We start from the raw sequence: 23448 nt of genomic DNA on the forward strand, positions 1-23448 counted from the left end.
TGTTAAAAATGTTCAGTGTTTTTTTTTTGTTTCTTTTTTTTTTTTGCAGAGTGTCATTAAATAAATGTTTCTTTACCTTTTTTTGGGGGGGGGGGGCGGGGGGTCACACCCAGCAGTGCTCAGGGATTACTCCTGGCTCCATGCTCAGAAATCGCTCCTGGCAGGCTGGGGGACCATATGGGATGCCAGGATTTGAACCACTGTCCTTCTGTGCCTAAGGCAACTCTCCAGCCCCTAAATAAACGTTTCAAGGAACATTTTTTTAAGTTTATATGAGACTAAGAAGTCATAAGAAGAATGAATGGAATGGTTTTTATTTAGGGTAATTGATTTAGGTTAAAAATGGAGGAGCATTTTTTTAAAATTATCTTTATAAGAGCTAGAGGTTAGTTTAAACTATTATTTCCGTTAACAATAATAAAATCATCTGTTAATTTAAATGGCAATATGCCCAAGAATTCACTGTAATATCAGCCAAATAAAATTCTAGCTTACTATCCTGGCAGAGAGAAAAGATCAGGTTCTTTTGTATTCTATGATCTTTCATATACCACCTTTTAAGCCTGTAACATACTGCTCCCCTTCCCCCCAACCATAACTCTCTGTCTCCTTTTCAGGTCCCAGAAAATGTGTTCCTTCCAAGGGCATCCCAGTGTTTTCTTGTATGCCCATGCCTCAGATACTTCTCAGTTCATATATTCCCATCTCCTCATTTTATACTTTCTTAAAAAAACTGGAGATTACTATTCCATCTTCTCTCCTTAAAGGTAGACTGATAGTAAGGGAACTTGAATCAGAAATATACTACTGTTCTTATATGCAAATATAGAAAGTATTAAAAAAATACTAACCTAGGAGAAAAAGCTAAAGATTTCATTTTATTACTAAGAGGATTATTCCTACAAGTTTATGCTATATTTCTCTACTAATAATCAAAACTGTAGGTATGTTGTGTTTTTTTAAATAAGTAATAGATATTTGCTTTATTTGAATACTGATTGAGATTTCCTCAAAGCCAATTCACTACTGATATTTACTTAGAGTTGGAGTGAACATGAGTTGTCTCCAACTAAAATATATCTATTTTGAGATTAAAATGAAGTCATTCATATTGTTTGGGCTTCCTCTCAATTATCCTTGGCCTGCTTTTATGGCCTGATGCTGTGTTAGTAGAGCCCGGTGGTATCAGCAGTGCTTGGAGGAATGGTAATAATGCCACAGATTGAATTCAAGGCTTCTTCTCAGGCATATATTCCAGTCCTTTGAGTCCTCATCTCTTTAGTTCTAATTTGTGCTTACTTTTATTTCACTTATTATAATGCCTCCTAAATACCAATATTGTTAGTATTTCTCAAACTGCAATATAATTGTGAGTCAGCTAGAGATAGTGGTACTTGCAGACTGGAATTCAGTTGACTGGGATAGACCTAAAATTCTGCATTTTTACAATCTCCCAAGAGATTGTTCCTACTGCTATTTGGCAGGACACTCGGCCAAGAGTTAGGCCCTTGTTGGTCTCTCTCCTCTTTGTTTGCTTCCCTTGAGCCCGAAAACCAAAACCAGTACTTGCAAAACAAAGCGCATGGTATGGTCGGATCAATAGCACAGTGGTAGAGCATTTGCCTTGCACCCAACTGATCCGGGGCTGACCCAGGTTTGATTCCCAGCATCCCTTATCATCTCCTGACCTTGTCAGGAGCGATTTCTGAGCACAGAGCCAGGAATAACCCCTGAGCACTGCAGGTTGTGGCCCCCAAACCAAAAAACAAAACAAAAACAACAAAAAAAAGCAAAACACATCATATAAAATAATACCAATTTACTTCCTGCACAAAACCTGCCTTTCTTTATTTCTGTGTAAAAGTCTGGTTCAGGACAAGCAGGCACATGAGATATGTAGGCAGACTTGCCTTCTCAAATTAGCAGCTATGGTAGCTGTTCCATGTGGTAACTGTCATGAGAGTTTTTATATTCATAGGGAAGAAGAAGAAAAACTCATTTGCTTTGGGAAAAGTCTGACCAATGACCAAAGTGCAGCTAAATCTCTGAAGACCCTTCCCTTAAATTAAAAAAAAAAAAAGACCAGAAACTAGAATTCTCTGTGCTACCTGCATTTGGCCCACCCAAACAAACTTTATAGCTTCCTTTCCTCCTCCACTTGCAGCTTCCTTTACTATGTGCAATGGCTGCACACCCAAATCAACAATTAAATCCCCCTTTGTTTGTGTGGCAGATGACAAATGCATGGAGGACATCTTGTGTTTCCTAGGCAGGCAGGGCACTTACTTTGATTGATGCTCGGTTGTGGAAAAAAATGAGCTGGGAAGGAATTACAATGGAGGGCCTGCAGACTGGAATGGGATATACTAATTAGTCCTGCATTAAGCAGTCGGCTTGCATTTGGCGATGAGACGCCTTCAGGAGGGAAGTGTGGGGGTTATTGATGCAAAACAGCATGGAATGCATTATGCCAGGTAGCTGTATAGCATTAGTTTTGTTAGGAAATACAGAATTTTGTAATTAGAAAATCAACACTTGTGCTATTATATTTTTTAACCCCACACCATCCCCAGAACCAGAGTGGCCTGGGCCTTTTGCTCAGCCATGATCTCTTTTGACAAACTAGAGTTCTGTTTAAATAACACATTTCAATGTCCTCATACTGGGTACAGTTCTAGGAAGGGACAAAGGCCACTATGTCCTCCGAAGCTCCTTCTCTAAAGTCCCAGAGCCCCAAAGCCTGAGTCTAGCTGCAGACCTTAAAAGGAAGAAGAGAAAAGCAGTCTTCCCTCAGGCCACTAAGGTTTTAAAGCATTCTTACAGATTTGACCTAGGAAGCACCTTAAGGCAATCTGAAGATAGAGTTCATTCTTTTCTCTAGACCAAAGGCTAGATTTAAAGGAACTGAGAGGTGTTGTTTGGCTTAACATTCAGGGTTACCTTCTATTTTCATGACTACAGGCAAAGACCAAGTATATGCCTGTTCCAAAACCATTCTATTAGCTACCTCCTCTCAGTGTCTGAAAGGTGAATCCTAGGAAGACAAGGAGGGCTGTGTCAATACCTCCTGAAAATTGGAGGGTGAGCAGTTATGATTCTCCTATTATTACTAATAATCCATGACTTTAGATTCAAAGTTTGAAGTGTTTTTAATTAATTTGGCTTGAGGAATAAATGATATTTTGTTCAGTGCCACTAGGGAGGTAGGTGGCTTAAAGAAATGGAAAAACAGGTCTTTGCTCAGTATAAGGTACACTAAAATACCCCCACATGGTCTTAGAATTTCAGTTTACTATCACTAAGCCACCATGTTGGAATAGATAATGCTATTCTTGGTGATTTTTTATGTTGAAATCCAGTGAACTATCAGGCATCTTGTGTTAACCTAGTGGGAGAGTGGCTGGTCCAAAGTTCTTGGTTTAATTTATCAGAGTTGTCAAATCCTGGTGCAGCTGAGATTCTCTTTTATTTTTCTTATTCTAGACACAAGTTCATGGATTTACAGATGCCTATGCTAAGAAAAAGATGTAAGAGATAAAGATAGTTATTTATCTTCAAGTTATCAAACACTTTTGAATCTTTTTTTAAAAGTTTCATCCAAAAAACCTAGGCATAAGGCAGATATCAAATTATCAGAAATACTATCCGTTATAACTACAACCTGCCTTTCATAGCAGAAACAGGAATTGTGCCATAGCTCTAGGAAGAAAAGCTAAATAGTTAATGTGGTTTATTTTTTAACCACCCTTTTGTTTTAGAATTCTATCTTATTCTTGAGCAGCTTCCATGTCACTGTGACCTTCTCCTGCCAAGAAGGCACAGTTGAAGCATCTTTCAGTAACAGCCTAGGGCTTTGGACAAGCAAGATGCTATTCTGGCTTTTTGCCTTTTCTTCCAATGTTTACACATCCAAGACTTATTACATGCTCTGTCATTTTGTTACTGGGATGGCTTTGGTTTTAGAATTAGGTAAACATCAGACATTCCATCACATGATTTTAGACTCAATTTTACTTTAGAATGATGTTAATGTTTATTGTACAAAACAAGATGCATTTGTATATTTTAGCATTTTATTTTAGTCACAGAATGTAAAATCTGACATTGGTATCAGTTTGATTGTGTGTGTGTGTGTGTATGTGTGATTGAAGATATTAAGCACTACAAGAACGTTGAAATTTCAATCTGATTAGGATCAAAATTCTTCAGGATCAAAACACTCCTTTCCTCCCCCTACAGTTTTACTAATTGTGTGCTACTTGACATTGTGGAGTTATTCCACAGCGTGATAGCTAAATATGTGAAGTGTATTTTAGTGTGCAGATTTATCAGATCATTCTATTTGTTTTTCATGTGTTTAAGGTTATTAAAAGAACCTAAAATTAGAAGTCATGTATATGAGTTGAAAGAGTGAACTCAATCATTGTTAGTGGGCTAAATCATAAAGTAATAGCCAGTATGTCAATATCAAGTAATGAAAAAAATCATGGAATTTGAAAGCATACCCATCTCTGTTTATTAGCTGGCAAGATACCAGAAAAATTAGAAGACTAGCACAATAATGACTGGTGGAGATGTTTATTTTCAGCACCTCAAATTATTCTGGTTACTGAAAATGAGATAAAGAAAGATTGGAAAAAGTGGCACCAGACATATTTATTGGAGGCCTTTGCTTTATGGGAAGAAATGAACTGCTCTAGCTCACTGTTCCCACAGAATTGTGTTTCTTCCAGCTGTAAATCAAATCCTAGGGAGATCACATGTCATTTTACAAATCATAACTGAGGGTGGCAAAGTTTTGTTGTTGTTAGAATCAGATTTGTAATTTTGACCTCAATTAAGATTCCAAAATCAAAATACTTCCCTCTATCTCCTCTATCCCCTCCTCTATCATGCTGATATGATCAGTGATAGTGTCTCTCAGGATTGTATTCATTTTTAAACTCTTGGTCTCTTTTATTTACTAGTCCAAAATTATACCTTGGTTTCCTCTAAAGGTCCCAATTTTTCTCTATGTTTTCCAAATTCCCAACTTAGAATAGGAATCTGGTGGTTCTTTTCAAGAAACTGCATCATTTTGTTTTCCAATTAATTGAAATTAATTGAAGAGCCATCTGCTTTGGAGAAATACAACACCCATTCATTCTTAGCAACAAGTACATTTCCTAAGCCCCTGGTGTACAGTACCCAGACATAAATTCATATTGTGTTTCAAGTGTAATCTACTGAAGGCAGTTCTTTCCCTGAGCCTTGGTCTCGATCCCATATAACACAGAACCTGGTTCTATGTCAGTGTTGTTAACCCAAGGTTGAAACACAGGACAAGATGATCTCTGAGATTTTGGCCAGTTTATTCTCTCTTCTCTCTCTCTCTCTTTTTCTCTCTCTCTCTCACTCTCTCTCTCTCACTCTCTCTCTTCTCTCTTCTCTCTATCCTTCTCCCTTAAGCTTTTGAAGAACTGATTTTGAAACAAGCAAACACTGCAAAAGGCAGAGAAATTCTGAAGCAGTTATCCTCAACCATGACAAGAATCAGGAGAGGAAGTAAATACAGGGGGTGATTTATTTTGGGTGGTATATCCATGGGAAAACTTTGGCTTAGCCACACCATTTCATTTGTGGCATCTTGCATACACACAAAGTCCTTGATGAACTTTGTCCAGGGGGGTTCTGGAAACTTCATGTTGAAATAAATGATTTTAGGATGATCACAGATTCTCAACTAATGTTTTTTCTTTCAACCTGGAAAATGGTTTTTTATCATCTTATCAACATTGTAATACAATGTTGTAGAACATATAACTTCATCTGAAATATTATTTATTGGGGGGGCATGCAACCAGAAGTTCTCAGGACTTACTCCTGATTCTGTGCTCAAAGATTATTCCTGGCACTGCTCAGGGAACTATATACAGTGCTGAAGAGTGAACCTGTATTTCATGCAAATGACTTATCTGTACTATCCTCTGGCCCCGGGACCTGTTATAATGAAAGCCAGGGATCAGGCACAGACATAGCCAGGGATCAGGCACAGACATAGCTCAAAGGTAGAGACTTGCAGGTTTGAGGCCCTGGGTTTGATCCCTGACACCACTAATCACAAAGCTAACTATTAGTAAGCCAATTATGTCTGGTTTGGGATGTGATTCAGTGGTAGAGCACCTACCTTGAATAGGTAAGGTCCTGGATTTGATCCTTGGTATGACTGATCACAGAGAAACCTCTGCTTGGGAAAGGGTGGGAGGCCCTTCCTAGGATCCATGAAATCAGTCCCCTGATTGCCTGGGACTGTCAGACCCCTTGTTGTACAGTGTACATAGCCCTATGAATCAGCAGAAAAACTGCCTGAGGAGATGGCAAGTGCTACTTTTTAACTCCAACCCTGCTGGATCTGCTAACTTCCCTAACTTTTCAAGATGTCAACTTTGCTATGACTCAGGAGCTGAGAACTGAATTAACAGCTGAAATTAGTATTTCTCCTCCTGGTATCAGGAGGTGGGAGCACCTGTTTCACTAAAAAACCCTTTCTCTAGAAATCCAGAGAAAAAACTCTTTCTGGAGTGCTGCCATAACCCAGAGTGGGTTTCCTTCCCCCCTTACTAATATCTATTATTAGAGGAATTTTTATTGGTGCTGGTCTCTTTGAGCTCCTGTATCTATTTTAGATGTACAACTCCAAATTGCAGAGTATAAATAGCTCTCTAGAACTTGAGAGGGTCAAGAAAGCACTTAAGACCAAGGCTACCCTGTCACTTCTTGGGAGAGGGAGCACAAGAAACCACAGCATCCTAGGGGAGTGCCTTCTGAGCCAGACACTTCTGGGGTCTGAGGTCCAACTTTCAATTTAATTCTAGCACAAGTGGAAGTGATTGATGTCTTCCTTCTCTTCACTGCATGCTGACAGGCATCTCAAACATACAGGGGAGACTAGCAGGAAAAAAGTAACACTTAAGCCACACAAGCATCCAGAGGGAGGAGCCCACCTGTGTCTCTCACATGGGAGGTACTTACAGTCCAAGTGACTGTGCCGGATGCCCTCAACATCTTCTGCATGGATGAAGTGGTAGCATCTCTTCCCTACAATGTCTACAGGTGTCAGATCCATATAATCACTAATCCTACAAAAAGAACACAGGTGAAGTTTCAGAACAGGTACATACAGCAACGGTCACATGACTAGGAAACAATCTAATGACAATATTCATGATACCAGGGGACCAGTGAGCACTAAGCACTCTGAGGAAAAACCCTTTATAGATAAGATTATTGTCTTTAAGGTATTACAGATTTTTTTTTCCAGTGGGAAACAGGCTACATCAAACAACTGCTTAAATAATTAGATAGGTTTTTCCTTTTTGGCATCAGAATACACATTTAGACAACATAATTCCACGGAATTACTGGGAATGAGTAGCAAGTGAGATCCTCATTAGAGGCCAAGATAATTTAAGGTTACATAATAAAATAAAAACATGTTATGTTTAGACTGAATGATTAAAGATACCTTTCATTTAAACAGATTGGTCTTCTATTCGATATTTCCATGAAAAAGGGCCTCAACTGCTTCTTGGCACAAAGTCCAAATTGGCATTTCAAGGGATATAATTTAAATGCTGAGACATACAGATGCCTGGGGGTGTTAGCTTTTCTAGTCTGAGTCATTGGGGAGCGCAGTTTTCTCAACCAGTCCTTTTAACTGGCACTTTGTGGTGGATTCCTCATAGCAACTTTGAAACCATTTCAGTAGCTCTTCCAGGCTCCACAGAACGTGTATAAGCCTTTGTCATTGATTGCCCAGACGTCGCTGTCCTCAGGCAGGAGCACACAAGAAAGAACAAAAACTAGAAAACATACTGGGGAGTCTGCCTTCTTTACATTGCCATGTCCAAACGCTAGCTCTGCTTTTCTCTGTCTGAGGACAGATGCCTTTGGTCAGTCCAAAATAGAATCAACTGTGGGCTACTTTATTTTCTTTACTGTTCCTCTGCTTTTAATGGTTTATGACTTTTGAGAGATTTGAATATGAAGTGGATCTTTAGCCATGACATGTTTAAGGAAATCATGAGATACTGTTGGGCCATTAAATCTATACTCCACTCTGACAAGACGGGGACACAAGAAAGAGACTAATAAGAAATAGAATTAAAATATGCTACCAGGGGCCAGAGCCACAGCACAACAGTAGGGCATTTTTGCCTTGCATGCAGCCAACTCAGGATGGACCCAGGTTTCATTCCCAGCATCTGATGTGGTCCTCCAAGCCTGCCAGGAGAGATTTCTGAACACAGAGCCAGAAATAACCCCTGAACACTGCTGGGTGTGTTCCAAAAACCAAAACTATAAGATAATATATGCTACTAGTTGGGAGAATTTTTTCAATATTTTCCCAGAGCCATCAGCTGCTTCTTAAATGCAACTTATACCCCACTTTTTGCAAATGAGAGAACAAGAATATTCAAAGGCCCACATTGGTGTTTCTCAAAAGGCTAGATCCTCTGTGAGCATCAGTGTTGGTTTTGCCCAAAGCTTTCCCAAAAAACTTAGAGAAGAGGGGCCTGCACAGTCAAGACCCCAGCTTTCCTTCTCATTAGCCACTCTCTAGTTAAATAATGAAGCTCAGGAAAAGCCACTTAATTATTTTGGAAAATCATTTCTTGTGTTTATGTTTAATTTGAATAAAATCATTCAAACTGATGGATGTGCTTCTATGACCCAGAGCCTTGGGGACTCTGCTGACAGTTCTCTTTCCACAAGGCCATGCATTGCTTTGTGAGGGGATACAGCCTGAGAAATGCATTGTTTGGAGAGTTCATTGTTGTTCAATCATTGTAAGATATAATGACACAAACCCAGGGTGAAGTGACCCCTACACTGACTTAATGATATAACCTATTGGACCCACCATATTACAAGAGTTTCCTGTGGACCTACACATCTCAGTGTTGCACTTCTCTTGATGATTCACATATGGGTATAATCCTTTTTTTTTTGGTGGGGAGTTTGGGTTATACTCAGCTGTGCTTAGGACTTGACTCATTGCTTTGTGCTCAGGGCTCAGTCCTAGAGGAGCTTCAACACCACATCTGATGTCAGAAATCAATTTGGGTTGGCCTTAAGCCAGGCAAGTATCTTAACCCCTGCACTATTTCTTCAGTCCCAGGATCAGAATCCTGACGACATTTTTTACTCCAAGCCTCAGTTTCTTTTTTTAAAGCAACCCAAAAGATTGGATGTATGAGTGAAATTAAAATGACACAATGTGGGGCCGGAGAGATAGCATGGAGGTAAGGCGTTTGCTTTGCGTACAGAAGGTTGGTGGTTCAAATCCCAGCATTTCATATGGTACCCTGAGCCTGCCAGGAGCGATTTCTAATCATAGTGCCAGGAGTAATCCCCAAGTGCTGCTGGTGTGACCCAAAAACAAACAAACAAACAAACAAAAAGACACAATATTACACACAAGCTATTTCCACATATGCAGTTCCGCAAACATCAACTTTTGCATTACTATCATCTTCAACTGGGAAACATTACTGTGTTGAATTGGCAAATAGGGGACTGTGAGATTTTATAAATATATATATATATATATATATATATATATACAGGTGTATATATTTTATGTACATATTTTTATTTATTTTATTTTATTCATTTATTTTTGGGTTTATGGGACACACCTGGCGGCTCGCAGAGGTTACTCCTGACTCAGAGCTCAAAAATCGCTCCTGGCAGGCTTGGGGGACCATGTTGGTTGCCGGGATTGATCCCGGGTTTATTCTGGGTTGGCAGCATGCAAGGTAAACACTCTACCACTGTATATTTTTTTAATGGGAAGAAAGAAAAGAAAGTGGGTCCCAAGTAATAGAGGAGGTACCACAAAGCACTCAGATCAATGATGTCTGCATAATTAATCTGGAATTGGAGAGATAGTACATCAGATAATGCACATAACTTGTACATAGTCAATGTGTGTTTGATTCTCAGCATCCAATATGGCCCCTGAGCACCAGTGGGAGTGATTTCTGAATGCAGAAGCCAGGAGTAACTACCGAGCATTGCTGGATGTGGTACACACACACACACACACACACACACACACACACACACACACACACAAACACACACACACACAAACACACACAGCTCCCCTAAAAGCAATTAATCTATGACCACCACAACAGCAAAAATTAAATGATGTTCTTGAGAAGACAATTATAAGTTCTGGGTAAATAAGTCAAGATTCTACTTTTTTGGTTGTTGTTGTTTTTGAGCATATGCTGGTGGTAAGTCAAGGGAGCTGACTGAGGTCTTCTGAAAATAAAAGCCACAGTGCATCTTTTGACTTTCTGCCTCCCTGGGCTCAAACTCCAGCCCTGCATTCTCATTTTCAATCAAAGAACAAAGAGCATTGTGGGCTATAATTGTGTTTTCATGGTTGCCTATTGTATAAAACTTCCTGCTCAGTGGTTATTCTGACTGACTACCTTGTCATAGCCTGCTGAAGAAGAAGAAAAAAAATCAACAGCAGAGAGAACCCCAGAGAAAGTAGCTTTGAAACCAGCTGATCTAATTCATATTTTCCTGATGCTTAATTGGAAGGGTTTCTATAAGTGATCAGCCACTCTCAGACTTATCTGAAGATAAGAGAATTGGGGAGAATGGAGAGGAGAGCTAATCACCTTTGGTCATTGCTCATCATGTTGAGGTGTTGAGTGCTAAATCCCCTTTAGCATCTTTATTATTATTCATGCCATCTATCTAATTTGTCTTTTCTGATATTCTTTGGCCAATCCAGAACAAATTTTATCTGAGTAATTTGTACAGCTCGGATGATAATTTTTAAATACACATCAACAAAAGTTGAAAAATCATTTTAGAGCTATTAAATAATATTAAGAGGTTCAGGTTATTCTTTATTCCACTGAATATTAAGAGGCTCATGGGAGTATTTTCCCTACTGATTATCTTTTTTTGATGAATCAAATTCCAAACAGAAATGGTAGGTACTTCTCATTCAGTCTTTCATACTTCCCTAGGGACTGAAACAGGAAACTCTTGAATTTCACTTGTTGAGTTCCTGGGGAGTCAATTACCTATGCCAGCTGGCCATTCCTTCATTTCCCCTTGTGAATAGACACTTCCTATCTGACAACAGTCTGTGTCATGAACACATCCTCCCACATAGACAAGGTCATTCTTCTTTGGGACCCTGGGGACAGCTTTAGTCCCTATGCTTCCCATACTTTGCCCAGCTCCTCTTTATCCCATCATTCCTCTCCGTGATTCTTTTTCTTCAAATCAGTCTGATGATGGGCTGGTGACTTCTAGGTGAAAGGTCTGAAGGGGCATTGTCCCATTTCCTTGTCCCTTGCTTTGTGCTTAATGGAAAAAATGAACTTTTTAACCAAAGGCTAAAAAGGGCTTTTACAAAAAATTTGGTCTTGAGTGACAACTGGCAAGACATGTATGTGATGAGTCATGATTGTTATTTTTTAATTTATAAAAGTGCTGAGGATGACACAGCTTTCCTAAATTGCTTTCTGAATTTCCTTGTCCTCCTTCTGTGAACTCAGGTTCTAGTTTGTTTGCCACATGTGCTATGATTAAATGTTGGCGTCCTCGCACCTCTTCCCAAATTCAGCTATGGGTGAATTCCTCAGTGTGAATTCCTCAGTGTGAAGGGATTTGGAGGTAATTAAGGTTAGATGAGTGCTCCCAGGGGTGCTTCCAGAAAGGGAGTCAGTAGAAGACTGAGAGACTGGATAGCTCTGTCTCTCACCGTTTTTTCTCATTTCAGCCTCTCATCCCCACCTCTCAAGTAGGACAGATCAAGTGAGGATAGAACAATATACAGTGAGGACCGAACAGGAAGGAAACCAGAAAGATTTTTGTTGGGAGCCTAATCAGCCCACACCATCATCTTTCCAACCTCCAGAATTAGGAGAATTAATGTTTCCTATTTACTCAACCACTTGTCAGAGCAGCTTGAATGAACTGAGACAAGCTGCTACAAGCCTGTGTGAACACTGACTATGCTGAGGCTGGGTCCAGGCTAAAGTAAGGAAGTGGGTCTGTCTGGGGTCATGGCAGAAACTTTGTCTCATTTGCCCATAATGTCTTGGGCCTTTTCTTTCCTTGCCTTCACTGCCCAAATGGGCCTCCATGATGGCATATAATATCTGCCCAATTCATTCTATTGTCTCTGAACTAAATGAGGGAAGCAATGTACATTTTAAGTACAACACATACTTGGTGCCCATCCAAGCAGCCATTTCAAATGAAATGAGGATTTATAGAGAGTCTCATGGGGAGAGTCAAATCCTTTAGACAGTTGAGAATATTCATCTTCGCTAAGATGCAGTGCACAAAAAGGCAAGTTAAACAAAATCAAAGTACCTATTTTCACAGTAAATGATATTGAGGTCCATGTTTACTCGTGTGACGAACATGTGGCAGTCGATTCTGACTTCATTGATGGTGGGGGGAGGCAGGGCATGGGCCACCACCACAAGACCCATGATTTGGCTGGGGACGGTCCGCCCGTGGGATAAGGACACCCTCAGTCGTAGCCGGCCTGTGATGTGAATCACCTGAAATAGAACATTAAATAAAGTCAAGATGACCTCTGCAAAAGCCAAAATTCATTTGTACTTTATGCATCATAATGGTGCTCAAAGTATCCTCAATATTCTTGAAGCAGAGAAATAAATAGTAATATTCTCTGCTCATTTCTCAAGACAGTATTAGTCTTATAACTAAACTATTGTGATTTTTCAGGACCTTTTTGTCTAAATATGGAATTTTATATCCGTGTATGTATATATGCACAAATACACAATATTGATTTGTGGGCTATACCTAGCAATGTACAGGGTTATTTCCTGACTTTGTGCTCAGTGATCACTTCTGGCAGGGCTCAGAAGAGCACCACATGCTGTTCTGCATATCAAACCCAGATTGGGCACTTGCAAAATAAGTGCTCTACCCACTGTATTATTGCTCTAGCTCCACACCTGGGAGTTTATAACCAGATAAAATGTTCATAATCTTAAACATTGAAATACAGAAGAAAACTCTTACATTTATCTTCTCTCAGAAATGTGGCTGGCTCAGAACTTACTTCACTTGAGGACTGATACTACAAAAGCCAATGACTAAGTAAACGAACAGGTCCTCTAGGACCTAGCTAGTCTGCATGCCCAGCCCTGTGATTTAGTGCAGTGCTTGCACAGGAAAGGTGGAAAGATTTGGTGTTAGAGTCATTTCTGGAGCTTGGGCAAAAATGGTCAGGAAGCCTCACATGTTGGAGATAGTTCCGAGGTACTTTACCAGAAATAGGGGAGAGAGATTACTGGGCTGAAGTTCTGGTTTCTTAGACAAAGTAGACCATGGAAAATGTAGATGAGTCCGCCACAAACAAAATCATTTTCTCAATATCACATTTAAAGTGTGTATTATTATTTTACAAAGACATATTTCATAAAGTCCTGGCTTAGGAAGAAGGTTCATAATGTAACTTCCCTAAAAGATGTTTTAGAGAAACAAAAGCATAAACGCTTGGAAAGTATGAAGCAAATATGTGGCTATATTTCAGAATGATGTAAGGAAGCGTGTATATGTGTGTGAGTGTGTGTGTGTGAGTGTGTGTGAGCACGCTAGTACACCTATACTCCAGCCGAGTTCCCATTGTTGGGGACCCTTAACACAGAGCCATAGAGAGTTACTGACATTCACCACCTGGCAAAGCTCAGTTTAATAGCACCCCTTGTCTGCACATTTACTTTGCCTTTCTTGATGCCTCACTGATCACCCACAGATACATTCTGAAAGTCACCTTTTCCTTGTTTAACAGGAGGAAACCAAGGAACAATACAATCTAGTATCTGCTCTCTGTCATAGGTGCTTGGCCAAAAATCCTTACCTGTTTTGTTTTCTTTCAGTTATTTAGTTTTACAAAAGCAAGAAACATTATGTCAGTCAAGTAGCAAGATCAGAGCTTAGGGGTTAGCCCTTTAGAGTTCCAGCCCTAATGATACTACTTCCAAGTCCCCTTTACAACTGTGCAGGGCTGCAGGTCTAGTAATACCAATGCAGAAGATTATTGAAATGATTTCAGGAGCAGCTCTTTGACCACCTACACTGGAAGTTTACTAAATTCATACTTAATGCACCTTTGCTTTAAGCTTTGGTCAGATGAGTTACCTTATGAATATTTGAAAATGTTCCTAGAGGCAAGGATGCTAAACCCCATTGCAGACACACAGTTCTGCAAGACCTCATTAACTCATAAAGCAATAGCTGATAGAAGTGGGATTGACTTCGCAGGAGGGGTGTGCATAGTTCCTGGTCCTCCTCCTAGCAAGGCTCATAGATGTTCATTTATCATTATCTGTCTGGTTGCATCAGGAACACTCCTCTGCTTGGAACAACACAAGGCCTATAAGTGTTCAGGAAAACACATACCCAGAAATGATAAGCTATATATATCCCTACTTGGTATTCTATTCCAAAGCTATCTAAAGGCTTGTGGGTAGAAAACATGTTGAGAAGTTCTTCGGGGGGGGGGGGGGTTGTCTGTGCATCTGTGCATCTGTGCATCTGATTTCCTGGCCTCTGATCTTTAGCTTTGCATGTGGTCAGGGAGGTGTTAGGGTCAAAAGATGGATCTGGATTTGTCATTACTGTGTTACCCTAAAAAAAGTCACTCAAGTTTTTTGCATTTCAATTTCCTTTTCTGTGAAATGGGGATAAGAGCTATAAAAATGCACCAAGAAGATAAGGGGAGATAAACACTTTCAATTGTAAAGAAGTCTACATATTTCATTCAAGTACTATTTGCTTCTAAAATGTTGATTTTTTTTTTTTTTTTGTGATAGCTCAGTGGACTATCAGACTTTGTAGGCAAGAGATCCACAGTGGATCTCTGGCACCATGTGGTCCCTTGAGCAGGTCCAGGAGTGTCTGCCATACCTTAGAGAGAGAAGTAACATTTAGAAGCATTGGGTGTGGTCAAAAATAGCATAAAATATTGAATAAAACAGATAAGGACTGATTAATAACTAAATGCCTAACATACGAATTATTATGGTAAGTGATCATGCAATGCCTTATTTTGAAAAATAGGAACTAAGCTGTTAGATGAAAAAAATGTGAGGTAAGAAGCGCTGTAAAGTATATCGCTTGTCAAGTTACAAATCTCAAAAAGAGCTTCAAATCTAGGTTTCTAGATCTTGTGTGAATGTCATCTTAACTTTGCTATGCTTGTATGCATTTTATGTATTTTATGTGCATATTAATCTTGAATGAAATACTAGAATTTTATACCTGATGTCAATGTATTACTTTAAGTAAACTGCATATGAACCTTTAAAACCAGTGTATCTGAACCCTTCTAACAAACAGTTCAGGTTATTTGAAGGTCTTTAAGAAATCGCTTAAACTAAAGAAGAGTTTTTTAAAACTAAGAAAATTATCAGCACAGTAATTATTCAGTTATCAAGAAAAGATGAAAGAGGTGTGTGTGTGCGTGCGTGCGTGCGTACGTGTGTGTGTGTGTGTGTGTGTGTGTGTGTGTGTGTGTGTGCGCGCGCGCGCGCGCGTATACATCTCGGGAGTAAGGGACAGTGGCACTAAGGAGAAGAAATGATATCATAATTAATTTGAAGGTTAAAACTTTTTTATTTTTTTTATTTTCAAAATATCCATAGCATTTCTACATTATATGACAGGTTACTTCCAAATTTTTAAAAATATCTGACAGCATGCCTAACACAGTTTTTTTTCTACACTAGTTGTTTTTAAGGCCTACGATTGTGAAGAAATTGCATTTTCCAAAAGCTGGGTTCTAACCCTAGCCATGACATAGCATAGCTCAAGTCTGCAAAGATTTTCTGAGTTCCCAGGTCACTAAATTAGAGATGAAAAAACTTAGGAGTGAGAAGACAAGTACTCTGTAAAATTGGTCTGTGTTTTCATAGAGGGGCATCAAAGGGCACTGAATGGTTCTTTGTATCTGAAACAGATTCTCTGCAAGGATCCTTGCTGGTTTCCAGGGTAAATCCAACCTAAAGAGCTTACAGATACCCAGTTGGAGGAAATGCATATAATATTTATAACATAAAAATATTGGGAGGTGACACTATATCTAATTACAAAAATGATTCTCCATCCTGGATATAGGTCAAAGATACATAGATTCACATATATTTGTCCCTCGGAGATCCTAACATTTGTTACTAGCTGGTCTGTTTGCTTGCTAGTTTAATTTATTTGCCTCCTTCTTTGCTGTCATTGTGATGAGTAGGGCTCACATATTTCTGTTGTGGTGTATGATTACACCTGTCTTCGTGCTGGGAGATCACACCTTGTAGTAGTGCCAGGAGTCCTGGGCAGGAGTGCCCTTATACAGTGCCTTAACACATATGGACAAGTCGTGGGGGTTGAATTTCTGGCTTTATAATTTCAAGGTAGGCACTTCAGCCACTGAGACATTTCTAAGGTCCCTCCTTGTTTCTTTAGGTTTCTATAGAGTTACACCTACTATAAGAAAATATCTGACTAATGAACTTCGAATTTTTAGTTCCCAGTGATTCAACATTGCTACACATTGGAGTCACCAAGGATACCTTTAAAAATCCTCATATCTAGAGGCCATGAGATAGAACTAATTCTATCAGAGCATTTTTCATGCAAGAATAAAGCCTGAGGAAAAATTATGTCCAAATTGTACTGAAGAGAAGGTAAATAGATTCTCTAGGGTAGAAGACATTCCAAGCCATCTAGATAGGCTGAACAGAGTAAATGAAAATGTGTCCCAAGCACACAGGTATCTGTCTGTATATAGTATATACACTATAAATACTTCTTTTTTATTAAGTAATGAGTATTATTCATATGAACAGTATATAATTTGAATTTTAGGAATTTAGGGTTGGTGGAAATACTTTTGAATGGAACAATAAGGCAAGGAGAAACTGGCAGTAGAGTCTAAGATAGGAACATAAAATGGTGAAGGGGATTTCTAGGTAAGTTCTTGTTTATATTATAACTCCTTTCTATCAGGACTACCTGGGAACCCCAATAGAATCCAGATTGGTGTCAGCAGAGATAAAAATTGCAGCTACAAACAATACAGATGGGTGTGGGATATGGAGAGAAACAACATTCTAATTTTTGATCCTATTTTGCAGAAAGAAGATGATAATGATAACTCAGAATATAGGGAATGATAATGGGATACTGATAATAACTGGGAATGTTAACTGTAAAGCAATCACTAGAGTGGGGACAAAGATTTCCTTGCAAATATCTGAACATTGATTTTTTTTTTCTGGAGGTGAGAGTTAAGCTAAGAAATGTGGAATTACCTGTGGAGGGGAGAAAAAGAGAGAGAGAGAGAGAGAGAGAGAGAGAGAGAGGGAGCCTAAAGTAAGTTATGTTTTTTCTAAATAGGACAAGAAGTTCCTTGCCCTCTAGTATTTACTTTTTTCTAGATATTATTATTATTTTTTTTATTGTTGCCAAAGTGAATTACAAATACACAGTGACAATAAATGAGGGCCTTTCCACCACCAGTGTTGTCCTCCCTTCATCCCTGTTCCCAAGCATATGTCCCTTATCTCCTTCCTTTATCCCCCAGAATGCTAGTGTAAGTAAAAGCATATATGTTAACACTAATGTAAACCATTTTTTTTTGAAGTTCCAGACATTTTTACTAGTGGTTTCTTAAAGGTTTAGAGTCAAAGGAGCACTGTAAAAACAATGTTAGAGTGGCAATTATTATTTGCATGGGCCCACCAAAGTATGGGGGTCATGGAAAGGAAAAACTTTGGGCTAAGTACAAGGAGACCCTACTCCTGAAGTTTCCTGACATAAGACCATTTCTAGGCTCCAGGCAAACTAGTTTGTCCAATCCAAGTCATTGTCTGTAGTGCCCATACAAGTAATTACTTTTTTTAAAAAGAGACAATTAGTATGCCCGGAGCCTGTAGTTGATTTTATGACAGTATGCTTCATTAGTAGAGAAACCCTGTTTTTTAGGCCAATGGTATTTCCTTTCTAATTTCCCTGACATTTGCTGTACCTATTCAAAACAACAAACAAACAAACAAAAACAAAAACCAAACAAAAACAAAAAAAAACCCTGTGACCACCCCTTTTCAAAAAATTTTATTTGTATATTCTAAATAGGGGCTCCTGCCTTTTTCATAGAACCTTGGGACATAATTACTTTGGCTTTTGCAGAAGTCATTTTGATTTTGTTTTATTTCATATTTCTGTGTCTTTCTACAAATTAAGAAAAGAAAAAAAGTGATTGGGGCCCAGGAGTCAAGTGGCTTTATGTCATTTGTGGAAAAAAAAAATCAGAACTAAATACCCAAGCCAAAGTCAATGACAATAGACTCAAGATACCCAAAACACAACTGTTGCAAGTCAGCCCTTGAAGAGGTTGACTGATGGAGGGATGGAGGATGAGGCCTTTCCCCTCTAGCTCGGAGCATGCGTCTGCCACCCTGTCCAGCCGACGGTTCTGAGGTGAAACGGCGGGTAAACAGCTCGCAGACAGTCAGGCTTGTGGAAATGTTAGCTTTATTCGGTGGACAAGACTGAAGTCCAAGGTCTCAGCCTCAGTTCCAGCCAACCACCCTTCGTCTTCCACAGACCCTTGTTTTTATCCCCCAGAATCAGGTACCAACCAATGGTGGGATCAGATACCACCCAATGGTGGAAGCAGAATCAGGTACCACCCTAGGGTGGGGGCAGAATGCCAGCTCACACCCTAGGGTAGGGCACAATCACTGGATCAGGGTAGGGTCAGTAACATAATAATCCCCAAAATATTTACATACACAACACACAACAATTTAAATTTAAAATGAACCTGTTACACTGGTAGGCCAAGGGGCTAAGGGTGAAGAGTTATGGGATGCATTCTAGGAACTTTGGTGGAGGGAGGTCAACACTGGTGGTGCGAGTGGTCCTAATGTACTTTCTCTTTATGCCTGAAGTACAACTGTGAAAGGCTTATAATTTGCAATGGTCTCAATAAAATAAAAGATAAAAAAATTTATCTTTTTAAAAAGATAAGTATCAAGCCTCAATTTCTCTACTCACTCTTTTATCCTGCTGGTTCCTTGTGCAGTCAGGTAGCTAGGTAGGAGATGATTTTTTTGAATATTGATATATAATTAATATTTATAGTTGTGTGTTTCTAATTATTGATATGTCAAGATACATGATACAAGATAAATGTTCCTAATTATTATCAAAATACATGAAAGTAAATATAATAGAGCAGCTTTACAAGGAAAGGAAAATTGTGGAGCATAAAGAATGTCAATTCAGAAAAGGAAACATTTTAATTCAGTCCTGGTTTAGAGAATCTGAACTGGGTTATCAGAAGACATTTTCTAAGCTATAGTACAGAAATTAAGAATTTCTGGGGCTGGCGAGGTGGCACTAGAGGTAAGGTGTCTGCCTTGCAAGTGCTAGCCAAGGAACGGACCGCGGTTCGATCCCCCGGTGTCCCATATGGTCCCCCCAATCCAGGGGTGATTTCTGAGCGTGTAGCCAGGAGTAACCCCTGAGCACCAAACGGGTGTGCCCCCCCCCAAAAAAAAAGAATTTCCTAGATGAGAATACCTATGGATCTAGTTTCGATCTAGAGAATTCTGTGACCATAGGGTGAGTGGTCTTCCCTGTGTACCACTAGTCATCCCCTCCATCTTTAATGGTGAGAGATAAATCTATTTATGTTTAAAAACAAATAGTTTAAGAATTAATCAGCAGGGTTTCTGCAGGTATATCCAAATTGGAGCAGTACTTTGGTTTAGCCAATTCCAGGTAAAAATTGCCTCAAAGTTCCAAAGGCTTGTCTTAGTCTGCTCTTAAATCTAATCCACCCACTTTCTTCAAAAGAGAATTCTGAACCCTAAGAGCCTTTGCCCCCAGGCTCAATTTTATACAAGAGCTTAATCCTCACAATCCTTTCATTGTTCTTATTTTATCATAAAGAGCTGTTCCCCCTCCCAATGTTTTAGTGCATATATTTCTAGTCCTCCCCCAATGATCTCTATATTGCAATCCCTCCATCTTTAATATAATGTCCTTATAAGTATTAATTGAAGAAGAAATAGCAGTTGGACTCTATTTTTCATCCCTGGGATGAGTGGATGTGTGAGCGCTACAAGGACAAGTCCAGAGTTTAGGATGAGTGTGGGAGTGTTAACAAGCCATGTTTCTTGGACAAATATATTTATTTCTCTTCCTGCCATATGCTCCTCTCAGTTGTCTGTTAGTGCTAAATGCTTAGATGTGCTCCACTAATATATTCTCATTATAAACACACCCATCACAAGAACCTTGCTAAAAACTGTGACTTTGTCAGTCCTTAAGGGGAGAGAGTCTGTAAAGGAGAAAAACATCTGGAAGCGATTCTCCATTCTTTCAGGAGTAAACCTCAGCACTAGTAATATGAAATGCTTTCTTTATCAAAAGGAAGTGCCAAGCATTATGTGCATTCTTTTCCACACAGAATGTGAAGTGCAGAATAGGACTAGGCAAATAGAGGAATAAAAAAAGCTGCAGGCAGGAAAAAAACTATGGACTCCCTGGGTTCAGAGCATCTTCAGAGATTTTTCACATGTCCTTTAAGGGACTCCAAATTTACCTAAAAAATTAAGCTTCCTTCTGGCAGTCTGCTCTCTTTTCTTTTATTCCCCACAGAAGTATGGGCTAGCGTGCAGATCGTTCGATTGTGAGATCAGGTGGGGGAGTCAGCTCATTATTTTTAAGTGATGGGGGTTTTGAGGTGGCCCACAACCTGCTGCAAGATAAGGGCTTAGCCAGGTCTCCTGAACCTAAACATCTTGCCTAAAGCACAACAACTTAATCTAAACCAGCAGGAGAATATCAGCCTCATGTAAAAGATTTCATGCAAATTTTCCAGCAAAGTTTGCCTGATTTTGACTATATCCAGAGGTTGGAGAATATAACTAGCAGGTTTCTGTGTCCCTGTCAGTTGGACTTGGCAAAAAGCCTTGAGAAGAAGCACATTAGCTGAGACTGTGGACTTATTTTGAGAGGCAAGCACTAAGAAGAGAGCTTGCCACTGCAGGAGGTGCAGGCAAGTCCTTCAGGGATCACAGTAGAATGCCAATTCCTTTCCTCTTTTAGGGCTTCACATTTTATTTCTAGAGACCATCTGTAGCAGCTTCATCCTACTTCACAGTGGGATGATGATCAGAGCCAGGGGCATCAAGAGAGAACAGGGAAAAGTTGACTTCTGAAGGCAGAGGTGAGATGGGGCAAGGAGGTAAATTTGAAGAGGTGATGACCTATTTTTCAGAGACTTTCTCCACGGTCAGTGGGGATGCTATAAGAGAGGTGGTCTTGGAGTAGTCTCAGCTGGGTATGGATATAACTATCAATTCATAAAGCAGAAGGAGAATAGGCAGGGGTGATATTCTTGGAGTTTCCCCACTCAATTAAAAAAAAAAACACAAAACTTCAATATGGAACAGCATTTAAAGACTGAGGGTCAGCAAGATCCTGAGAGGGTTTTTGGGTGAATTCAATTAAGGAAGGCAGGGCAAGATTGAGAATACAATAGGTAGGGCATTTGCCTTACACATGGCAGACCCAGGTTTGATTCCTATATATTCCTATATGGTACACCCTCTACCTGCCAGGAATGATCCCTGAGCACAGAGCCAGGAGTAAGTCATAAACTTACTTTCTGGGCCAGCTGTGGCCCAAAAATCCATAAAGAAAAATGGGTTGCTCAATGGTAGAGAGGACATGGAATAAGACTGGGGACCAGGGAAACACTACCATCAAAGTTACAACAAGAACCCTAACTCAGGTCAGTTCTGCAAAATACAAGATGGGCAAAAAGTAAGCCATGCTGGTTCTGCTATCTGTTACCTGGTTTTCATGGGAAGTAGGTAGGCAGGAGATGAATTAGGGCACTTATGCAACTGTTTGGTGAGTTCGTGATAAAGCTTGGTAAAGGAAAGGGCCTGAGCTGGACCAACAGGACAGGACAGGCCTACTGGCTCAGAGGAAGAGGGAAAGGCAAGAGCTACTTTTTTTTTTTGTTAGGTCCTAAAGAAGGAAAGTGAGACATAAGGATACGTGCAGGTTTTTGGCACTTATAGGTGATATGAGCTATGGCTCACCCTGTACAGTATATAAAACGATTCAGTAACTAGATGGGCCTGGTACTCAAGGGAAAACATATTTGTTCTTTAATTGGAACATTTAAAACACCAAATGCTGATATCAGAGATTTATTTTAAACAAGGGGGGGAGACCGTTAGTAATTCTTAAATTTGAACATGTATAAGAACTACCAGGACCATGTATTAATGATGCTGTCTCACAGGTCTGGCCTTCCCCAAACTTTTTATTCTTTAAATGGTGACAAGGCCTAAAACTTTCCCAGCACATGCATTTCACCAAAGGCTGCCTGTGCTTTGGAATGTCAAGTCAACAGAGCTGTTCTGGGAGTCTGGCTCTAAGAGCAAGCTACAGATGAGGCAGGCCATGGGGTCACTTAGCCACATCTTTTTTTTCTTAGGGTGTGGAATGAGCCTGGAGGGCCAACTAGAATGACCTGGAAGTTTATCACTTCTGGCATCCTCCTGGAGCCAAGAAGGATGAACCAAATCTGGTCTGAAAAGCCAGCCCCTCTAGGCAGAAACCAGCAGAATGGAGGACCAGGGCCAGATAAGCAGGAACCCTGGGTTGATGTGGGATCAGGGCATGTTTTCTGTGCACAAGGCTGCCTGCGGGAGCCGCCCAGGGGTCATGTCAAGGCGCCTTTATTTGTGTAAAGGTCTGTGTTCTCTCAGTGGTCAAGCCACAGCGGGCTGCACTGTTGTGCTGAGAGCCTCTGGGGAAAGCCAGCTCTGCCTGCTGATCCCCTCTCCGCCCCCAGCCAGTCACAGGCTTAGCTTCTGATTAATTCAGGGAATCCTGGGAGGTTAACCCTTAATTTGATGGCTCCAGTGGGGAGCGGAGAGATTGCTGGCAATTTATCACTCTCCATTTTCCCCCCTTTTAATGTGGAAACATTTTTGAAGGCAACGAATAAAAAATTATTTTAAAACTCCACATTTAAAATACATTAGCTACAGCATCCTATTCTTACGTGACTGTATCCTCCAAACATAACAACGACTTCTCATCCATCTCTTTTAACAAACTTCAAATACATAACATAAAAAATAGAAATGCAGTTACAGCCTCTACCTCTCAAAATGTGTCTGGATCTATATCTGCTTCATGTTCCCTTTGGAGAAAGCAGACTTTCTTCTACCAAAGATAAGATTTCTTTTCTTTTCTTCCCTTTTCTTTTTCTTTTTATTGGGGGTAGTTTAACTAAGCTAGAGAGATCTCCTTAACAAGATTATGTAAATGTATGCTGAAGATATAAACCACATT

The 23448-nt window shown here is 39.8% G+C and overlaps 1 protein-coding gene across 1 annotated transcript in view; it reads right to left on the minus strand.

Annotated features, from left to right (window-relative positions):
* The window catches only part of NPAS3 (neuronal PAS domain protein 3), a 968248-nt gene that overhangs the window by 17003 nt on the left and 927797 nt on the right, over positions 1–23448 (minus strand). Inside the window, exons 8-9 of the mRNA XM_049766578.1 lie at positions 12400–12593; positions 7012–7118 (exon numbers count right to left, since the gene is read on the minus strand). Of these exons, the coding sequence (XP_049622535.1) occupies positions 7012–7118; positions 12400–12593 (301 nt within the window). The remainder of the gene's footprint in view (positions 1–7011; positions 7119–12399; positions 12594–23448) is intronic.

Source organism: Suncus etruscus, chromosome 2 (genome assembly GCF_024139225.1).
Source record: "Suncus etruscus isolate mSunEtr1 chromosome 2, mSunEtr1.pri.cur, whole genome shotgun sequence".
Taxonomy (NCBI): domain Eukaryota; kingdom Metazoa; phylum Chordata; class Mammalia; order Eulipotyphla; family Soricidae; genus Suncus; species Suncus etruscus.